The 20,992-nt window shown below is 46.3% G+C and overlaps 1 protein-coding gene across 1 annotated transcript; it reads left to right on the top strand.

Annotated features, from left to right (window-relative positions):
• Positions 1-4,709: 4,709 nt before the first annotated feature.
• LOC1273197 (uncharacterized) lies at positions 4,710-5,773 on the top strand (the record flags this gene model as incomplete). Its single annotated transcript, XM_312151.4, has 2 exons — positions 4,710-4,802; positions 4,883-5,773. Coding segments are annotated over 2 exons (525 nt in total), but the record flags the coding sequence as incomplete, so codon positions are not given.
• Positions 5,774-20,992: the final 15,219 nt, after the last annotated feature.

Raw genomic sequence — 20,992 nt, forward strand, 5'->3', positions numbered from 1 at the left:
ACCCCTCCGCAAGTCTATGCGTACACGAAAGCACACAACTACAAGCACGAGCGTAAGCGGCACCGTGTTTGGCGAACCAAATGACGTCAATAAAATGGCCGACCCCAAAAGTTCAGTATATTCGCTGGTGGTAGTGGTGGAGCAGTCGAAGGCATGCGTCTCTAGAACGTACTGGGTTTCAGCACCAGGCGTCTACGCTCCTTTTCGCACCACTCACGCTGTCCGCTGTCTTCGCTAGTCAAACCGTACGACTTGAAATTGAAGAATGAAATATCGATTTTTCCCCTCTGTAGCTTTTTTACCACTAATCTCCTGTCCCGTCCCATATCGAACATCGTTGAGTTGAGGGGAGTTGCGAGTTTTCGTATCATACATATTGTGCATTAACACAAACACATAGAGGCCTACAATGCTTGCCAAGGTCATTGCTACTTGTTGATATGGAACCATCAAGAACTTGCACACACGCACGTACGTGAACCATGTACAAAATCCTGGACGGCGAGACTGCGCAAAAGGGCTCAAGTTCAGGGATACGTCCAGGGACTCTGGACCGGCCGGTAGGCCTGCTGAGCCGTTTAGCCGTGTGTTTCTGTGTACCTTTATACCGGGAAAAGCTCTGTATTCGTAGATCTGCTTACCCTGTGACGTAAGTACCTATGTCCCTTTCGCTTCGACCCGAGACGTAAGTAATTACGAGGCAATTACTTAGTTCATCCCATAGGCAGGAAGTAAGTCAGATCGGGGTTTGAAGGATAAAAATAAACTAAAGGGATAATCGTTCTTCAAAATGGAACCGCTATAGTATTCCGGAAAAGTGGCTAAATGCGGAAACTGGGGGAAAAGAATAGATTCTAAGAGTATTGATAGTTCTCGTCGACGATAATGGTTGAGATAGTGTAAGCACACAAACAAATATTGGGCATTCATAAATTTAGACACTGCCAAATGGGGTTATAATATCAAGATAGCATGTATTTAGTATGAAAATGTTATTTTTACAATCTAACTATCAATGCACTCCTCTAGACATTAAGATACTAAGGGGTTCTATCTATATTTACGGGTGGCTTTATATTTATACAAATATATATCTTTATTTATGGCAAAATGTTGCATGACTTTGAAGGTTTTCAGCAAATTTAAGGTTAAGACCACATGTACGTATACAATTAAAGAACTGAAATGTCAAATAGAGATAATTTTGAGCTGTATTAAATATGGAATGTGTCTGTTATTCGGACGGCTGGTAAAAGTATTTTTGATTAACCAACATGGAGCCAACAAGTTGTCAAACGGCCGCATAACAATGTCCTGTGGAGCCTGCGTTAACGAGCACCATCTCTAGCTGGCGCTGTGTGCAGTAATAATTTCGGTAAAAATGCATTCCAACCAATAAAAACGGTGGACCAGTGTGATAGAATTAACAAAAAAAAAAAACAACAAAAACATCCAATCACCGCCGTTGCGGAAGATTGTCCAGCAGGTCCCGATAGGTATCCGGCAGTGGCTTTGGTGCGGCCGTGTCGTAAAGCGGCCGAGTTTTGATTAAAGGAAAGCAGCGAAAAACAAAGATTAGACAAATTAATGCACGGGCACGGGTTAACTCTGCACGCACAGCCGAAACGAGCGGCAAATGTCCTACTGGGAGCTGAAATCGTTAGTTCCGGCCCGACTGCCGGTCGGTATATGTGCTTATTAAAAATCATTTTACACCCGCTCGACGACCCGGTTGATGGTTGTCATCGTTTTATGGCTCGGTTGAGTTGGTTTGTTTTAGTCCGCCAGGTGAATGTGTGTTTTCTTCTGCTGCTTGAATGTAGTTTATTGAGTGTGTGGAGAGGTCGGCAAAGCTTTTGGGGGACTCTATAAGCTTACTCTTGTTGGGGAAAGATGTAACATTGAACCACCTGTGACTCAATTGATTGGAATGGTTGGCATTGGTCCTGTTTTTCTATGAAGTTCCAATTTCGACTGGACCAACCATGAGCATCCACTAAACAAACAAGCGGTTCACAAACCGCGAACGTCTTTTGCGGTCTTCACGTCGAAAGCAATAAACAGCTAGACGCCTTGAAACAATTCGTTAGCACCACAGGTAGCTCATATAATAATAATGAAAGAAGAATGAAAAACAACCAAACCAATGTTGCGACATAAAACCAATGGGTGCATTGGAAACAGGGGGGGGGGGGGGGGACGAAAACATATACACCCCAAAAAAGCCCCAATCCGACATCCGTTCCCGATTGAATGGGCAGCGAACATTGGTCCCTTGGACATTGGGGACCCGAAGAGACCCCCTGGAGACACTTTCGAGGCAATCCAAGCGAAACCGCATCCAACATCTGCTTATCAGCGGGCCGCGGCGTTGGTGTCGTTTTTCCTTCTCTGCCTTTTACGGCTAGCTAACCGCCAGGATTGCCAGTGTGCCGGAGTGCCAGAATCAGCAGTTTTATGAAAAATTTCAGCTCATTTAAAGCCAATTAAAAACAGTCAAATTGTGTTATTAGTCCAGTTGATTCACGATACGGGATTGGGCAATCGCTGGGGATGGAACTGGTGGTAGGAAAAGAAGGTGAGCAAACGACACATTGAGATATGGATCGCGTGACGGAACGTGCGGTGCCAACTGTTGCTTATCGTAAGCGAACGATCTTGCGGGGACAGTTTTTAGGGACAAGCGGCAAACGGTCCCACCCCCCTCCAAAAAGATAAAAGAGACTTACAGCGACGGAGTGTTTGTAGTTTCGGGCCCATTAAGCCCTTGATTTTGGTCGATAGGGGGGAAAAAGATGAAACAAAACCCGACCCGATAGGGCATCGATGTCGCAAGATGATCGATTATAGATCAAACCCAATCGTTTCCGTGAAACAAGTGAAAATAAAATACTCGCACGACACGGCTAAGTTTGATGATCGGACGCGGTTACAAGATAGCCTGCTCGGATAAGAGATCTGATCGAAAACAACCCATTTTGTGCTGAAGGATTAGTCCTTGCAGCCCTCCCGGAAAGGGTGACAACGTTGACTCTTGCGGCACGATGCGTCCCCTTCAAGGTGAGATGGGGCTTTAATTTGGAACCGTAACAAGCATTTCGACGTTTTTGGCGGCGTGTTAGAGTGTGGTGCTGCGGTGCACGTTATGCACGTCCCGGGCTAATTATGACATAATTTACGGCTTGTTGCGGTTTGCAGCGAACGATCGGGCACTGTGTTTGATTGTGAGTTTGTGTTTCGTTTTCATTATGCATTCCTACCTCTCCACTTATAATACGACCGTTTGATGGCTTCGGGCCACGAAATAAAAGAAGAAACAAACAAGCAGGCGCGAGCCAGACCGGCAGACAATCAATGTTTTCAAATAATCAACACACCTGCCGGCCTGTCTGAGGCCACAGGCTCGGTGTTGATGTGGCTCTACCCCAGGGACAAGCTGCCAAATAGCTGTCGAACGACCATCAAACGAATGCTGACAGGCTGCTCTACGCGTCTACGCAGAGGTTTGTACTTTGGTTTGCTTTACCGTTCTGGAGCAGATCCCAGCATTCCCGGATCCGTCGATTGTCGCTGTCTTGTGTGGAGGGGGTGAAGATGCACCGTACCGCTCGGTAAGCTGCGCTGTAACCATTGGAAGGCAAAAGTGCCGTCGACGGGTAAAACATCACCCAAATTTGCATACTAATCGTCGCCGTAATTAGATGACGAAATGTTAATGAACCCCGCGGGATCCGAATTCCTCCGGTGCTTGCCACCGCACCTCCTCCCGCACCTCCTTCACGCAACGCCAGGAGGAGGAGTGGAGAAAAAGCGGTCAAACCCGTACCGCGCGCGCTTGCGTTATCGGTTGTTACCGGCGATAACTGCCGTTGTTGTCTGTTGTTTTATTGGGATTTCGATGATCATCGAAAATATTTCGATCGGCTTCGGTCTGGCCCGGCCCCGACTTTAGTGCGTTCCGTTCTGGACCGTCCTGCAACTTGGGCAACGGGGCTGTATTTTATTTCGATATAATTACGCAAAATCGACCAGAAATGCATGTTTTCGGTCGTGCTTGAATGCTGCAAGTTATCGTTATCGTTTGTTCGCCAGGTCTTTAGCGGGCGGAACGGGGTACCGGGTCCTTTGCTGCGACGCAAAGGGGAAGCAGCTATTTGTTTTATTTGTGGAATAATTTAACCCCAAACCGAAGAAGCCAAAGCTGCACCAAAACTGTCCCGGCCATTAGATTCGTTAGTTTAGGATTGGGGCCAGCGCGTCTCACAAGGGGGAAGCAATCGTGGCATTAAGCAGCTCGCGATGCAGCCGGGAATGATTGCCGTATTGTGGTTGATTAAATTTACGATGCACTTTGTTTGTTTTAGTGGCGGAAAATGGCAGCGAACTTTATGGGACATTGGAATATTGGGTAGTTTTTTGGTAAATGAACGGCGCAACGGTAAAGGTGCTAATAAGCTCAGCTCGTTCTGATGGCTGCAAGAGTAACGATTCCGTTTCTGCTGCATTCAGAGCACTTGTTAGCATGGTTGGTTGTTTTTCATCACATTCCAGTGCACGTGTTTAAGAAGATGTTGTGTTTTGTTCATTATTATTCATAGTGCCTTATTCGAATGGGTTTGAGCACTTTGTGACGTTTGTGAAGCGTTTTATTTGTTCAGTTGTTTTGTTGGTGTTCTATAAAATACATTTAAACCGGCTAGCAATGATTCAGTCTATTTGAAGCATTGAAGCAGACAACAACAAGAGGTGAAATGTTCCGTCGCAAATTGACACCTACAGTGGTCGTGGTTCTATTGTGCCTGGTACGAATTAGGACTAAGTTGAAGATAATTTTCTTATTCCAACAATTGCAGTCTAATATTAGCGATTATCTCTCCGTTAGACATTTGTTGCAGATGCACTAACCATTCAGGAGCTGCGGGCCCAAATAGCCCAACAGCGCATTCAACAACGTTACGGCGTAACAGTGGCGACCACTAGCGCAGCAACTACGACCGCAGCAACTACTAGCGCAGCAACTACTAGTGAGGCTACTACTACTGCTGCTGCATCTACGACACAAGCTTCCGACAGCGACAACACAACGACGACTGCCGAAGCAACGACTACCACCGAGGCCCAAACGACTTCCAGCTCGGACAACTCGACGACGACGGAAGCAGCGGCTACCACTACCGCGGCATCCGAAACCACTGCTGACTCTTCAAGCACCGGCACGACGAGCGTTGAGGCCGGACTACGAGCCCAATACCGTGATCAAGTACGGCAGCAAGCGATCGAACGTGCCTTAGCCAGGGCTGCCGCGTTTGGTTAAGCGCTTTCGGCAGACCAAAAACTGAATTAAAAACGTAACATTTAAAGCCTCCCCTAAAAATACAGAAGCTCATAACCGAAACCGAAAGTACGTAATCTAATCTAAATAAAACTCAGCAGGAATTCTTGCGGACGCGGCGGAACCGGTGCAGACGCACGGTCGTAATCGTTCAGCACGGACGGTGAAAATGTGAAATCGAAATACCGACCGGAAAGGACACTTGCTGAACAGGGTAGCCACGGTCGAGATTGGTTTTGCCGCAATCTCAGAACATACAGAATTGGTTGCAATCCCTCCTCTTCCTCCTTCTTTCACCCACCGACTTCTCGCAAATCGGAATCCGCAAATCCCGAGCAGCTGAAAAGTGCCCTCGTCCCCGGAGCGTGCTACATTCGTGGCTCTGCCCCGAAAGCAAGATGATAGCCCGCAATAAAACACGATGAAGTGAATTTTAATGAATATTATTTATGTACGCTGTTTTTATTTATACACATTTTAAACACAGAAATCAACATCGTATATGCAAATAATAAATAATCATAAAACTGAGTAACGAAAATTGTTCCCCCCCCGTTTTCAGCAGCAGCCCGCAATGAGCCCCCACACCCCTCTCGCACAATGTTAGCGGGGGTTTTATACGTTTTGCGTTTTAAAAGCATTTCCTCTTTACTCGGGTTTGTGCCTTCGCATCGGGGTTGGTTTGCTCCGAACGGACGAAAAGCTCATTTTTAGCATTTAGCAGTGCCGGCGGGTCGTGTGGAAAGAGTAAGGGTTTAATCTCTTCCATCCCTTTTTTACCTTTTTTTGTGCGTTTTTTGTCCGATGCGTAACATTCGGGTTTCGCGTTCGAGAATGGGAAGACTGTTTCTGTTGCTGTATATCGAATGTCGTTCTTGCGCTGCTCCGATTGCTCCGATATCTGACATCCCCGACACGGGGGCCCCAGGGTAACCGGTCGAAGGTTCGTAATGGTTTCTTAACCCTGGTACGCACCCTAACATGCTGTTGCTGGTGTTGGTGGTGGAAAATGAAGGACCAACCGTATGGACGGTTCGTTATGAAACGTTACAAATAATAGTACAAATAACGTGACAGCGCCATGCCGAAAATGTAATAAATCATACAAACAAATGCTTAAACTTTACACTGACGAGGAGTTTTGAGTGAATGTAGACTGAAGAAGAGTAAAGGTTGTTTCAAGTATCGTTTTGGGGGGAAGAAAACAAAGTGATTAAACGTTTTCAATTCCCACAAACAACAAAAATCCAACGTCGTTGTAAATAAAAGCAAAAGCGTCCTCATTCGGCACGTGCACAATTGCGCTTTTGCGCACCTTATACTTTGCGCGCTCCAATTGCACAACGCCACTTAGCCAATTTCGAATCGAATGTGTATTGAATTAAGCAAAAGCCACAATTGTATGCAAATTAATTAGCATCACGCACCTTAACCACATTGCCTTCCCATATGCACTGCACACACAAATACACTGGCTTTCTTTCCTTTTCTTTCGTTTCCCCTCCTACAATCGCGTATAAACACTGCATCGTGCATCGTGGAAGTGCATTTGGGTGAAGCGTTTGCTTTGTTTTTGTCCCGCTGTTTGTGTGTGTGCTGTTTAAGGTCGTGTTTCGATCAGCTTCACTCACTTGGCAAGGGAAGGCATTTATGTCGTAAGAAAAATTTATGACATCACGTAAAAAAAAGGATCAACAACAACGGGGAACGGGAACGGCTGTTCCGAGTGTTATATGCAGGCATGTTTAACGCAAAACGAACCGTTTCTCTACCCCCGTGTATGCCAACAGTTTTCTTGACGACCGTGATTGAGATGTTGTATCGTTGTTGAATTTGGAGCCCCATCGCTTACGTTTCGGGGGAAGGTTGGAGTGAAAAGGCATTGGTATTGTTTCCAATGAATGTCTTTGATATGGTTTGTAGAAACGAAGCATCTACAAAGCAAAAAGGTGGTTCGGCGTTTAGGTGCATGAGACAATGAAAAAAAAAAAAAAAAAAACTAAAACACACATTGGCCACAAAAAACATTGATATTTTGGTAGGGTTAGGGGTTTTTGATCGCCGAATGCATTCTACTTCATTCATCTCCAACTATGTGTTCCGGTACCGACATCAACGATCGACGCTTTCGATGAAGTGTTCTTAGCCCATTCTTTCTCCCCATTTTCTTTCCCCCTGCATTGGTCAATCAAGCTCGCGAAGCCATCCGAAAAAAAACAAACGAACAAAGACAAATGGCGACAAGACCGCATCAAAACGGTTGTTGGTTCAGAGAGAGAGCGAAAGAAAAATAAGCCACCGATCGGGCACAAAACTCCACAAATCTCATATACCGTTCGGAAAGCAGTAAAACAACAGTCCGTTAGTAGCCTGAAGTGGCCCGAAAAGATTGGCCAATAAAATGATTACCTTAAGGCAAAGATTAGTGACGGATGTCACTCAGAGCCGTTCCTTAGCCTTGGGACGCACCAACGAGCCTTGCGGGGTTGAAAATGCAGCGGCTTAACTCGGGTATCCATCGAGGTATCAAATTCCCATCACAAGAGAGGGGACTCCCACTGTCCGCACAGTTATTCCGCGGGGGAGTGAAGTGCATCGGCACCGAGATTGCTCTGAGTGAGTGCTCTCATCGCCACCGATACAGCTCAATCAGAAAGGATAAAGGAGCTTTGAAAGGCACGAGATAAAAACAATGCGGTTGTTTTTGAGGTTGTTTTTATAAAAGGGGGGGATTTAAATATGTTGTATGCCCCTTTAACAATCATCTACAATAATTGAAGACCATGTTCTTATAATATTACTTTCTAATATACTATGCGATGCTGAAAGGCAGCACAACATGTTATCGGCAAAGCTTTAACACTTATTGCATCAAGTTGTATCTGCAAAAAGAAAGAGTTGTTGGAACCTTCCCTCCGGCTTTTTTTACCCTTAGCAACCCAATCCGTATACGAAATGAACGATTAATGAGGCGCCATTTGTTTTCCCTTCGATTAGCTGCTTACAACATAATTCTTAATAATTAAGAAGCTTAGTACCACCATATGTAGCAGCAAAAGTGAAAAAAAGAACCACAGTCCACTCTCCAATTACGGCCACCAAATAAATGCACTGGCAAAGGTTCTGAAAATACGAACGCCAGCCTTGCTAGTGCCTTCGTTCGCCATGTACTACTAAAAATGTGACCCATTTGCTACCGGTTTTCCGGATCACTTTCCTGCGCCCTGGGTGAAATGTGTGCACCCTTCGGCAGCCAATTAAAACCACTGCCGCCTGCGAAAGGAGTAGTAGGAGAATGCTAGAGAGAACGCTAGAAATAAATTTTTGCAATCAACGCGCTACCGTGACCACTTTCCACCATGTTCACCATGGTGTCTCAACGATGAGGTCTAGTTTGTAACATAAATTAATGAACCGATTTCTGCGTGACTGCAGTGCGGTGGGGGAGGCGGCGCGGTGTTTGGTCAGTAGCGCGGGTGCACCCAAACCTTCCCATCCCGGCGGAAGGTGCGACTGATAAATGCGGCTTAATTTAATCGAATTACTTGACCGCACCCCCGTTCCCACCTTCCCGGCAACGACGTATTGCAATGTCACGAATGCCGTTTGCGTAGACGCAGCCAGAGGGCAGATCGTTTACGTATCGGTTTGTGTGTGTGTGTGGTTGTTCGACGAGGCCGTGTTTTCTTACTTCTTCACGTTGAACGGGATATGAAATCGATATCAGCTTGTGTTTCGTGAATTTTCTTAAGTTTAGAATAGAAAAAAGACAAAATGAAAAAAAAACATCATTTTAAAGGATTCCTAAACATCATATATGACCGTCTTTGCAATGTTTTTCTCTTTGATTTGGTTCAATTTTCACCACAATTTGCATGGAATCTGCGCGTTAATCTTTTCCGCGGAAGGTGCGCTGTCGCGTAACGGAAGCATTCTTGACCACCTACTCTTTCTCTCTCTTTCTCTCTTTCTTTGGCTCTGTTCTCGGTCTGACCCGACTGTCGAAAACTGTCGCAGTTGCCCGAGGACACTAGCAGCGTGGTGCGAAAAGTGTATCACGCGCGATGATTAATGGCGAGCCGGTACGCAAGCTGACACTCGGCCGCCAATGAGGTTCGAATTGGCAATAATTCAGCAGTCGCAGTAGCAGCGGCAATGGCAGTGTGCACTTGCACCGAGCATGCAATCCAGAGCGCTTGGCGATCACTATTCGGGAGGAGAGTGTCATCTTGGGCTATGGTGTTGCTAATAGTGGATCGAGTAGCAGTGAATTACATCTCCCGTAGGTCTGCAGGTGAAGAATGCACTGCTACCGAGCTACTCACAGCCAGGTGGGCCAAGGGAATGGGAGTTAAAGTTTTGATCGTGTTGCAGTTTCGAACCATGTAAAGAGTTCATTTTATTTTAAGGCATGGTGGCATCATTTAATTTACTTTTTTTTCGTCCGATTTCACACAGCAGCTTCTTATTAATAGGAGTTGAAATTTTAGCTCAGCAAGAAGCTCGCATCGATTGAGCTGCATGTTAAGGAAAAATTTGTTTTGCACTGTCCTGTCGCGAAACGTTTCAACTTTTATTGCCATGCCCATTATTATTCGCAACACTTGGCTGTGGCTGTCCGCTTCCACCACCGCAGCATAACTGCATGCAACTGCAGTTCAGAGCTACTGGAAGGAAGCAGTCCCAAAGTTTGCTCCCTTTTGCTCGCAGCAGCATCATTGCCAAACGGTTTATGACCGAAGAAATAAACAGAATACACTCACGTGTGTGTGTGTTTTTTTTTTAAACATAAATTCCTGTCTCTTACTATACGGCGCATTTTTAAGGGTAGCCCAGTTTTGCCTCATAGAATGCTCTTTTTCATAACGCGTGATGGGTGTTTTGTGTGAGTTGGCTTCTTCTTCACTCCAGCCCCGTCCATCGATAAATAAATATGTCCAGAACTGTAGCAGTCATTGGCACCTTTACGGTTAGCCACCTTTTGCTAGACGCCCGGTTGGGGCTCGTTGAAGCTTTTATTGCCCGCTTCTTGAGTCGCTTCTTTTTCCTGCCATTATTTGCCCCATGCGCACATAACACAGCCAAACAGCATCCAGCCGCGGAGAGTGGTCAAGAATCGAAAACCCACTTGGAGGATGCCTGTTTTGCCTGGTATCGTGGTACTGGTTCGGCAGGTATGCTACCGGTATCGCCGAGCAATTCTAACAAGCAACTGGGCGGGGAGGGATCGGTCAGCTGGAAGGATAAAACAAACAGCAACTCACTAAACAAACCTCGCGCGGACCAGTTCCTTGGACGCGCAGGACCCCCCCCCCCCCCTTTTTTTCCAATCGGGCAGAGCACAAGCGATGAAGCGAAAACTCAAAGATCAAAACGGAAGGTGCAAAAGGTGCATACGAGCAGGAGGTTGATTCGCAAATGCAATAAATTTAGCATATTTCCGCTTCGATTGTACATCACCTCCGAGCGGGCGGGGGGGACTGTGTATCAACCGGGGGATGCTCTCTGCCACCCTTTGCTGCTTCTTTGTATTCTCACTCGTGTTCAGTTTTGAAGCATTATTTTCTTAGTGTTGTTGAAATTCAAAATGCTGCTGTTATTGCGGCTGCTGCCGTTGCTGTCTGTTTTGTGCAGCACTCATCTTGAGCGTTTGCCATCACCGTCGACGAGCTCGTTTAATTTGCGACTTCTGTTTCGGCTGGACCGGGATGCACTGTTGTTCACTCCTGTACCGTCCACCGGCAGACGGATGGGAAGATCGATCGATCGATCGCACTGCGGGTAAGTGAGTATGTTTTGGCGTGTGGCGGCAAATTGGTTACACGTCGTTCCAGTGCAACCTCGTCGAAGATGGGCTACGAGAGAGAGAGAGAGTGTTTTCCTGTAGCGGAGCTCGTTGCTGTGTTTCGCATTATGTTATGCGTAGAAAAGATAAAAGCCGTTTTGTGTTTATTTTTGAGCTACAAGCAACCTTCACGTGTGACAAGCCAATTATTGGGCAGCTGGGTTGTTGCGTAAGGGTGAGAATGTGTAGCGAATGTTATTAAAAATGTCTGGAGATAGAACATGTTTCCCGTTTTCAGCACGGCTTCAGTACTTGCACCAGATTAAAAGCCAGCAAGCCAGAGCGGAGGGGCAGCTTTGAGATGGGAAAATGGGAAAGCAAAGTCTTGTTCCAGTGGACAGAAGAAGCATTTCACATAAAACATAATCCTAATTGGAAAGCTTTTTTTAAAAAAAATCGAAGCTAAATGCAACCAGTTTTCAAATCCCAATATTGTGAACATTGGTGGCAGGGAAGCAGAATACAATGGCTTATCAACGCAACAATACACAATATTTTCCTACCCAACAGCCAAGCAAAGGATCATAAATTTTCGCTCATTTAAGCATATCCAGGCACCAGCATTGGGTATTTCGGTCACAAAAACCAAATTTCTCTACACGGTGCGCTGCGGGCCACCAAAGAAGTGTGAGGTGAATCGAAGGGAATCGCTTTTTTATTTTTCTCGATCCTCATAATCTACATTATTACCCGTTTCGACCCGCGAGGGGAACCATGGGTGACAATATGACAATCACTATTCTACTCGCAACAACAAACCGGCATAAAGTTGTGCATGAGAAGACGGTTGTTGCCACTGCACTGCATGTGATCTTCTTTTAGAGCATCGTTTGTTTGGAGCGACTGTGAATCATGAGTGAGGGTAAAGAATGCTTGTTTTAGACACTTGGAGAGGAAAAGTAAAACAGAAAACCCGATGGAGACAGACAGCGTTTATGTAATTGAAAGTAACACGATCGTGGAAAGTGATCCTCAAATATGACATTTACGGCTGCTGTAAATTATATCTACTTCACTTAAAGGAAGATGCCTCATTGTTATGCTCCAAATTTGCCACATCTCTTTCCTCTCCCTCGTAAAGTGTGTGTTTTTCTAGACTGTGGACCGTTTCTTCATATCTGGAGGCAAATTCGAATGCTCTGTTCTCAAACGCTGCTGGTGATCTGGCGACGTGAGAAAGCAAAACGACGTTTTAACGATGAACTAGAGTGGTGTGTGACACTCTTAAAGGACGATAAAACCTTATTTGTTTACCTTCCAACATCGTTGGTCTTTGCCTGACACTTCGGGGCAGAAATGTCAATCTCAAGCGGAGCAAACCGTACGCACGTACACGATCGCCAAAGGACACACGCGATAATCACACCCGATTATGATTGAACGTAAATTTTGATTATAGCATCGCATTGAAGCAAGCCCTGCTTGAGGTTCCGCGCTGCTGGACCTGGACGCGCGCGCTCTTCCCTCCCGTTGTGAGCTTACCTTCCCATACTGATCGTGTGTATGAGTGTTTGTGTGCGTTACGGGTGAGGTTCGGTCCAGAGCTTTATATCTTTTCCCTCTTTTTTCACACCTTCCGAACAGGCCCATTCCCATACAGATTCGGTTTCGAATTTGCTCGTACGCCATGCCGGCATGCCAGATTGTTGCCAGCATGCCGACTCCCCGACATTGGTATGAAGTGGATGGCGGGGGAGATGTCTGGTGGACGGTGCTATCAAATAGTTGAAAAAGATCCCGACATGGCGCGATGCGACCACACGCACGACAGAAACGAAACGAAAAAAAAAACACACACACACACTCCGTTTGCCGATCGCGCGGGGGAGCATCTAAATGAAAGGAGAAGAGAGTGAAGCGGACCGAAAGAAAACAACGATCCCATGATCGATGGGGAAACAGAACAGCAAAGCCGAAGGGGGTTGCACGGGAGAAGAGGTTGAAGGGATTAAAACGGCTAGCATAATGACGCGAGACACGGTGGTCACCATAATGCCGAACCAACAAAACCCATACGGCGCATGAGAACCGCGCGTTCGTTTGGAGGAAGGGAAAAAAAACCGGGCGAAACAACAAATTATTATCATCTGAATATGCTCCGGTGCTTGTGTGCTGGGTGTGCACCCTTTGGAGTGTGGTGTTGTGCGGATGTTGCGGATGGTGGCCCTTCTGCCACTCGCCTTCTTCCATCGTCTATTGTTCAAGTACGGACGGCCACACCGCCCCGGTACAGAAATCAAATGATGTAAGCTGGCATTTGCTCTGCCAAACACATAAATTTAATTGGTCTACGCGCGAAGCGGTATTAAAAGGTGACGCGAGAGAGAGAGAGGGAGAGAGAGAGAGAGAGAGAGAGAGAGAGAGAGAAATAAAAAAAGGACAAACCTTCCGAACAACCATAGAGACTTTGGCCCTTGACTAATGCCACCCGGGCGCATCAGCGATGCATCATTATGCAGGCGAAAACAATGGCACACGATTCGCGATCGCACTGCTTAGGTGAGTGTGTGTGTGTGTGGTTCTTTGGCCTTAAAATTAATTTAGATGTTTACGCTGACACGCTCGAACAAAGCGATGGGAGGGATAGTGCATTGGTAACAATTCAATTAATTGCCGTTTCACGAGATTAGGTACGTAGAGATAACGCTTTTGGGCTTTACTTTCCCATCGACGCATGCAACGAACCTTGTTGTTTTTGTCCATTTTATTGCATGTTCACAATACGCAGCAACACACCCCCAAAAACATCGAGATGGAAACGAATTCACACAACAACAGGTATGGCACGGGTGATTGAAATTTCGGCATTATTATCTTAAACATGCAGCCGCGATGCGCCCGCGGAATGTGGACACAGGAGTGTGACCTATAAAGCAAGCGATGCAGCCAGCGCCACGCGTCAAATAAAAAAGGAAACTTATCAGAAAACAACTCCATCTCCCTCCCCCACCTGTCTCTCTCTCTCTCTCTCTTTCTCTGCTAGCCTGATTTGCATTCGAATGGGTTGTGCCGTGGTTGCGGGAGGATACGACCGGTACGATGACTCGTATCGCTTCAGACTGGATCATCCGGATCTGTGACGGCGCGGGGGGCAGTTTCGGGGGAACGGCGAGTCCGAAAACAAGGCCCCGTAAATCGATCCCGTTCGAACCGATCCGATCGTGTTAGCCGATATCTGAAATCTACGTCGATGTCGCGGGTGATAATGTGGCTGAAGGTGATAATCTCGATCGGCTGCGTGCGAGCGTGAGGAAATATATGTTAAACATATAATTTAAGAGCCGGAAAGTATGCCGGCTGACCGCACTAAAACTGTCCCGAAGATTCAACATTGTGCCATTGAAACGGGTGGCCGGATGGTGGGCCGTGGGGGGAATAGTTTGGGGGGAAGGGGACAGAGATTATCCATTGCAGCGATGGACACTGGGTGGAGCTGTTTTCGGGTTTGCACACTCCGGGCCAAGCAGATGATTCAGCCATCGCTGTGGGGTTGAAATTCCGCAGATGGCATGTTGGTGATAAAATCGTTTGTTGATTTTTGTGATGTCAAGTGTTAAGTATTTAAAGTGTTTGCCGCTTCACAGTTCTAACCTTTCAAAGGATAGTGCTTTATTAAAGGTTAGGGACGCTCCGAAGGCAGAGATGATTCACGTCGAGTCTATTAGAAACTTAACTGTCAGATATTAAGATGATCTAGTGGATCATTTTATGGGTTTTTGTCTAATTTGAACTAGCTAAAAACTAGCTCTTGTGCCAAAAATCAAACTCAAATATTCAACATTCAACAGCGTTCAGTAGCCTTAACATCCAATTTCTTAGACTTCCTATTACCGCAAGAAGAATAAAATATTCCAAAACATTTTTTTTTTGCATTCCTACGCATGCGTGTCGACACGCGTGTCCCGCTCAGCCGTTGCAGGAATCTGGTTACCCCGTTGCACTCTACTTTTCGATAGTGTCTGTTGCATCAATTAAGACATCGACCGTCACATGAATTCGCATTAAGCATTCCTGCTCCCCTTCTGCCCTCCGTTTACCACCAGCTAGTGTGCTGGTTCGATTGCACCCAAACAAACGATCCCCAAGACCACGGTCCACCAAATGGATCGTCCGGGTCGGGTGTGTGTGTATGTGCGCGCGCGCACGCGGCAGATGCAAAATATTATCTTTCCATGTATAATTAATCTCCGGTGAGATAAATTAATTTATATCAATTACACGGCCACTCGGGTCGGTGCAGCAGAGTGCCGGGAAGGAAGCGGCAAGGGCGAGCAAGGGTTGCGAGATTTAAAAGCGTGTGCGAGGGCACGCACACGTACACATGTACACGTTGCGAGGGGCTGTGTGATGTGTCGGAATTTCGAGCGGTGGCGATTTGGAACTTTAAACTGTCGTGCTAACACGCCTGGGCCGAACCTGAGCCGCCCAAATCACGCGTCGCTTCTGTGCGCAAGGTGGGTGCAGGCAGGCAGGAAAAGGAAGAGAAAAACCTACCAACCACCAAACCCCAGACGGTGGCAACGACTGACCGGCGCTGACTGCGCTGCCTGCGCTGGCTGGCCGCTTGCGAGGATCCCTCGAAAGCGCGATCAATTATTTTGCCTCTCCTCGCTCATTATATTTCACACCGCTGTTTTAAGATATGAATTATAGATAAGCAATCGCGACGATGCGAATTTATCGCGTACTCCCCGGGCCCCGTGCCGGACGGGCGGAATGGCGTTTGGCTTCGTGCGCCCTGCGGATGTCGCTGCGTGTCTGCGCGATGCGTAAATGCGGGCGTGGTGTAAGCATTGCGAACTGTGGGAAAAATTAGAAGTGCAGCATGTTGGTGTAGTAACAGTGAGGAGATGATCTTTTGGAATTTGTTTCCTTGTTTCTGCAGTTCTTTTTGGGTTTTCATCTATTCGTTGGATTGTATTTTTTCCGTTAATTTAATTTTATCATGTTTATAAAATTTCGTCCGATTTAAATAAATAAAATCTACGGTCCATGTATGGTCATTGTACACCATCACTGTGCCAGCATAGCACTGCAGCCAAACTGCACACACGATTGCAGACGCACAAAACCAATAATAAAACATGAAAAGAAAAAGAAAAACACATCCACATCAACCAAGTCCCAGCTCTGCACCGGTTGGCTCTGCACCGCGTGACCACAGGTAGCAGTGGCGATTCATTTTCGCGTGACAAAATTTATTTAATTTTAATAGCTTCTGTTTCGTTCCAAATCAAATAATGATTATCGTGATGCGATCATGCTCCATCGCGATCGAGGGCGGGAAGGGTGTGAAAAGCGAAAGCAGTCAACACGAAGCAGCACCAGCAGGCACAGTGCCGTGGGCATGTGTTTGAGGCTGTGCGCAAAACTTAATGGCGGCTCCGATCGAACAAAAAAATAAAACAGTGGTCAAACGCAGTCGGGAGCGTCCATCGGCACTCGCATCGACAATCGCAGCCGCAATCTTGACACGTTTGGCGCGCCCAAGCATGGCCGACGTATTGTGCAGGCGAAAATGGGATCGGGATGATGTTTGCACCGATCGCGATAGTCATCGATACCCGGGCGGTTTAATCGTTCCGGCGGTTCCATTGCGTGGCCTGAGGGTGGACCTTTATTTTTCAATTTAATTGCGTTAATGAATTGCTCTTCCAGTGGGTTTTATAGGCTTCGATCGATCGGTTCGGTCCCGTTTGAGAGGGTGAGAAGCGGGTGTAAATGTTTTTGGGAGAAGGGGATGTGATGCTTTTCTTTTGCACGAATTCTACCCAACGGATTAGGCACGATCGTGATCTCGCCAATCGTAATGGATAAGATGAAGAGGACCGATCGGTACCAAAGGGTAGTGCAATTGGAATGAGTGACACGCACGCAAACGATTCAAACTGTTTCTGGTTGATAATGTGGATTTTGTAAATAATGTGATAATGTAAAAACGTTTCTTAACGAGTTTAAAAAAATCATAAAAATTATTAGTATATTAATATCTTAATTTCCTTTTCATAAATTCACTTTCGTTCGAGTAGTTCTTTTTATGTAACTTATATTTCGTTAACCAGGACAATAAAGATAAATGAAGGCTTAAACAAAGCTTAATTAGAAAACCAAACACCGAGCGGACCGGACGTGGATCGCCATTAGGCGCGAAGCTTACTAGGCACTTTTTTTCTCCTTCTCGGCCTGACCCGATCGAATCGAGCCACGATTAAGGTCAATTGGGCACGGGTTCATTTCATGCTCATTTATTATTTTCTAACGATCCGTTGCACCGCTCTTCCAACATCCTCGTCCGATGATTCGGTCCCGAAGTGTTAGAGCGCGCCGAGCAGGCAGTAGGGTTTCGAGTTTCGGTTTGTTTTGGGGTGTTCATTGATTTTGTGGCCACCACAAGTGTGGATGGCAAATGTGTGTGTGTGTGTGTGTGTGTGTGTGTGTGTGTGTGTGTGTGTGTGTGTGTGTGTGTGTGTGTGTTCCAATGGGCCGCCGATAATTGTTGCGCATTCACGCGCATTGGCCTCGCTCCGGACCGGGCATTAAAAGGGGCTAATTGAATTTATGCCTCTTCGACACTTTTCTGACACTTTTTTCGGTGGCAAATCTAATTGGACTAATCGTGCAAGTTAGTGCGCAGGTCTAGGATGCTGTTTGCTGGGGAAGCAGAGGGGAACGAGAGGCATGGGAAAATATGATTGAGTCATTCTTCAAAGTTTCTGATGGCTGCTCTGCGGCAACCAATTCTTCACGAAGCGATCAATAATTGCTGAACTTTTCACTCGTTTCTTATTGAGTGTGGCATTTTTATAAATGATTCAATAACAAGGGAAGGGAAAATTAAGTAATTATTTTAGGATCTATAGTAATGTCGTAAATTTACAGCAAGACGATTGACTAGTTACGGAATCGAACAACAAATGTAGAGAGGGGTTTGTTTTTATTTATTTAAAATTCATTTACAGGCATTTATATTGGCAGCAGGACACACTTGTTCTTAAGTCCTTTTCTTTCACCATTTATTATAAATATTTGGCTTACTTCTGGTAATCAAAATCATGCAAACTACCACGGTAATAATACAGCACTGCCTTTACCCATTCGGCGCTGCGCCACGCTAGGCAGGTTAATTTAGTAGATTTATGGCTTTATTTAAATGATTCCATTTCAGCTTGATTAATTAATTTATAATTAAAAGCATACAAAGGGGCCACGTGCGGGACGGCCGTGACTCGAGGCTCATAATGAACACCGGCTATGGCACCTTTCGCGTTTCCGGCTACGGGGTCGGGCGAAGGCAAAGGAGCGTGATAAGAAGAACAGAAACACGTACCACAACACAGCCCCAAATGGGCCGACCGAGTGAAGACACCGAGTGGTGGACGTTGTTAACATTGTCCGGTACATTTGTTACCATTTTCAAAGCGGTCACACTTCGCCGTATCCCTTTCAGGGCTCTGGGGTGGTGAGGCAGTTGGCCACGCTGTTCGTGGCACACCTTCCGGAAGGCTCCCGCGGGTTTCGCTGGTCGTCGTCGGGGCTAGCATAAATGGAAGCGTTAAAGGAAAAGGCCAGAGTGGTACAGCCACCGATGCCAATACCACCACCTCCACCACCATTACTGCCACCGCCGAAAAAGGTATCCAATCCATTTCCATTTTGCATTGGTACGGACAGGCTTCGGTGTGAGGCTGGCAGTGTCTCTGGCCCCGGACAGCTTGCACCATCACCGAGCGGATGTCGTTTGGTTTCGTTTGTTTTTGATTTGTTTCTTTTTCGCACCCTGCTTAGGGACACCGCCGTCCTTTACTAAAGTGGGTCCAGCGTGGATAGTGGACCGGTAGAATGGCACCCTCCCCCCCGTCTTCCTCCCGCTCTGCCGTTCCCTCTTTATGGGTTTATATTTTTACACACGCGTATATTGGTATTTGTTATTCAAAACGCAATTCGAAAGATTTACGAGCGCTAATAGAGCAATAAATTTTCCCGCTGTGCATAATTCAAATTTTAGACTACTTCGTGTCTCTTTCACGCCTCTAAAGGGGCAGGAGCAAAACTGCAAGCTAAAAGTGTGCAAGCGGCACCTCGCCGCCTCGCCACCGGTGTCTGCTTTGTTGACAATTGTCTGATAGACACCGGTAGAAGCTTGTCCTCCTGGAAGGGATCGGTGAAAGGGGAAGACAGCATAAGCGGTTGAGTGGATAATTGCAAAAACGGATACAATGTTGGAGGAACATTGTATGCGTTATCGGTATGATTTTAGTACGAATTTGTATATGTTCATTTTATGGTTCTTTTGTATTGCATTGGCCGTTTAAATAAAACGTTATACTTTTTCCTAATTGAAATTCTTTAAAAGAAAACTTGTTTCATACTCTTTTCAATTCAGCACATTGATTTTTCCCCCGGAGAGTCAAGCGAGTACCTAAGGGTTCCAATTTCACCGCGAATGTGTCGCAAGCAGTAACGCTCGGTAGTGCATCGCTTTCGTGGGCATAAACCTGTGACCCAACAAAGTTATGGTGTAGCACAATCAATTTTGTCACATGTTTCGAAACCCTGCGCACGCTTGCACCGGTTCGACAATTTATCTACTTGCCTGTATGTCTGGCGGGAGTCTCTCCCCGATCAGGTTCAGCTTTCAACACGCACCACCAGCAACGATCAGGCAGAGCAAGAGACGGTGTAACAGCGTAAAAAAAACAGCACAAAGTGTCTATTGACAACCGTTCCCACCGCACCTCATTCTCAACGCGCAACGTTCGAAATTCCATCAATTCGGTCGAAAACGGGATCAATATCGGGAAAAAGTGTTTACCGCTTTAACTATATAGAGCGCCGCGGAAGGGCGATAGCGGTGTAGGTGTGTGAGTGTGCGTGTGTGTGTATGTGTGTGTATAAATGGGAAAATATTTAGCCACCAATAACAATAAATTTATTGACTCCAATAATTAATTGACAACATAAATTCTTACAACTCCTTTATTCTCGCCCATGCTATGGTTCGTCCGTGGTATCGCCAGTGCCAGTGGACCGATGACAACGGGCTGGAGTGTTTTTATTTTCGCTGCCCATAACAACCAGCCCGAAAAAAAGAAAACCAACAACCCTGCGCCCTGTACCCAAACCGGAGCGTTTATGCTCGCATTCCAGTGCGGGCGATCGGAAATCAACCGGTTTTTTGTTGTGTAGTTCGATATGTGTGATCGTGTGTTCCTGTTAGATTGAATAGAACGAGCAAGCATTTGGTTGGAACGGACGGATCCAAACTGGGAGAGATGGCGTTTGTGGAATTCAAGTGGAATGCGTATGCAATACGTGTGATATCACACACCGAGTCGGGTTTGTGTGGTTTGTGGTGCGGAGCATGTGAACCATGCCGTTGTCGGTGAAGATGTGAAAATTTTACATTATTTTTTCTATTTTGAAAATCAGCGACTCAAAGTGTTTTAAAAGCCATTCCCGTGCCTTGGAAAGATTGATGCGTTTTCAAACACGAGGGTCCCGATACTGGCCGGGATCTCCGGTGCGATGTGTTTGAGAACACACTATCACTATCTCATAGATCCACGAGTTATTTAGCACCATAAATCGAATTGCGATCGAGAGGGAACACTGGTTCTAGATTCCTTTTTCGCGCCCATCGTTCCCCTTTTGGGCACTCGCCTAGCTCGTTCGATTGGCGTGCGGCCGGCGTGCGGCTCGGCTAGGCTTACAAGTCGGGTTATTGTCGTGTCGGGTTCGTCGCTTTTACCATCGCCAGACTTGTTCTAGCGAAACGGACGAGCAAGAAAGATAGCCCAAAACAGCATAACCACACA

The sequence above is a fragment of the Anopheles gambiae genome, chromosome 2, assembly GCF_943734735.2.
Source record: "Anopheles gambiae chromosome 2, idAnoGambNW_F1_1, whole genome shotgun sequence".
Lineage (NCBI taxonomy): Eukaryota > Metazoa > Arthropoda > Insecta > Diptera > Culicidae > Anopheles > Anopheles gambiae.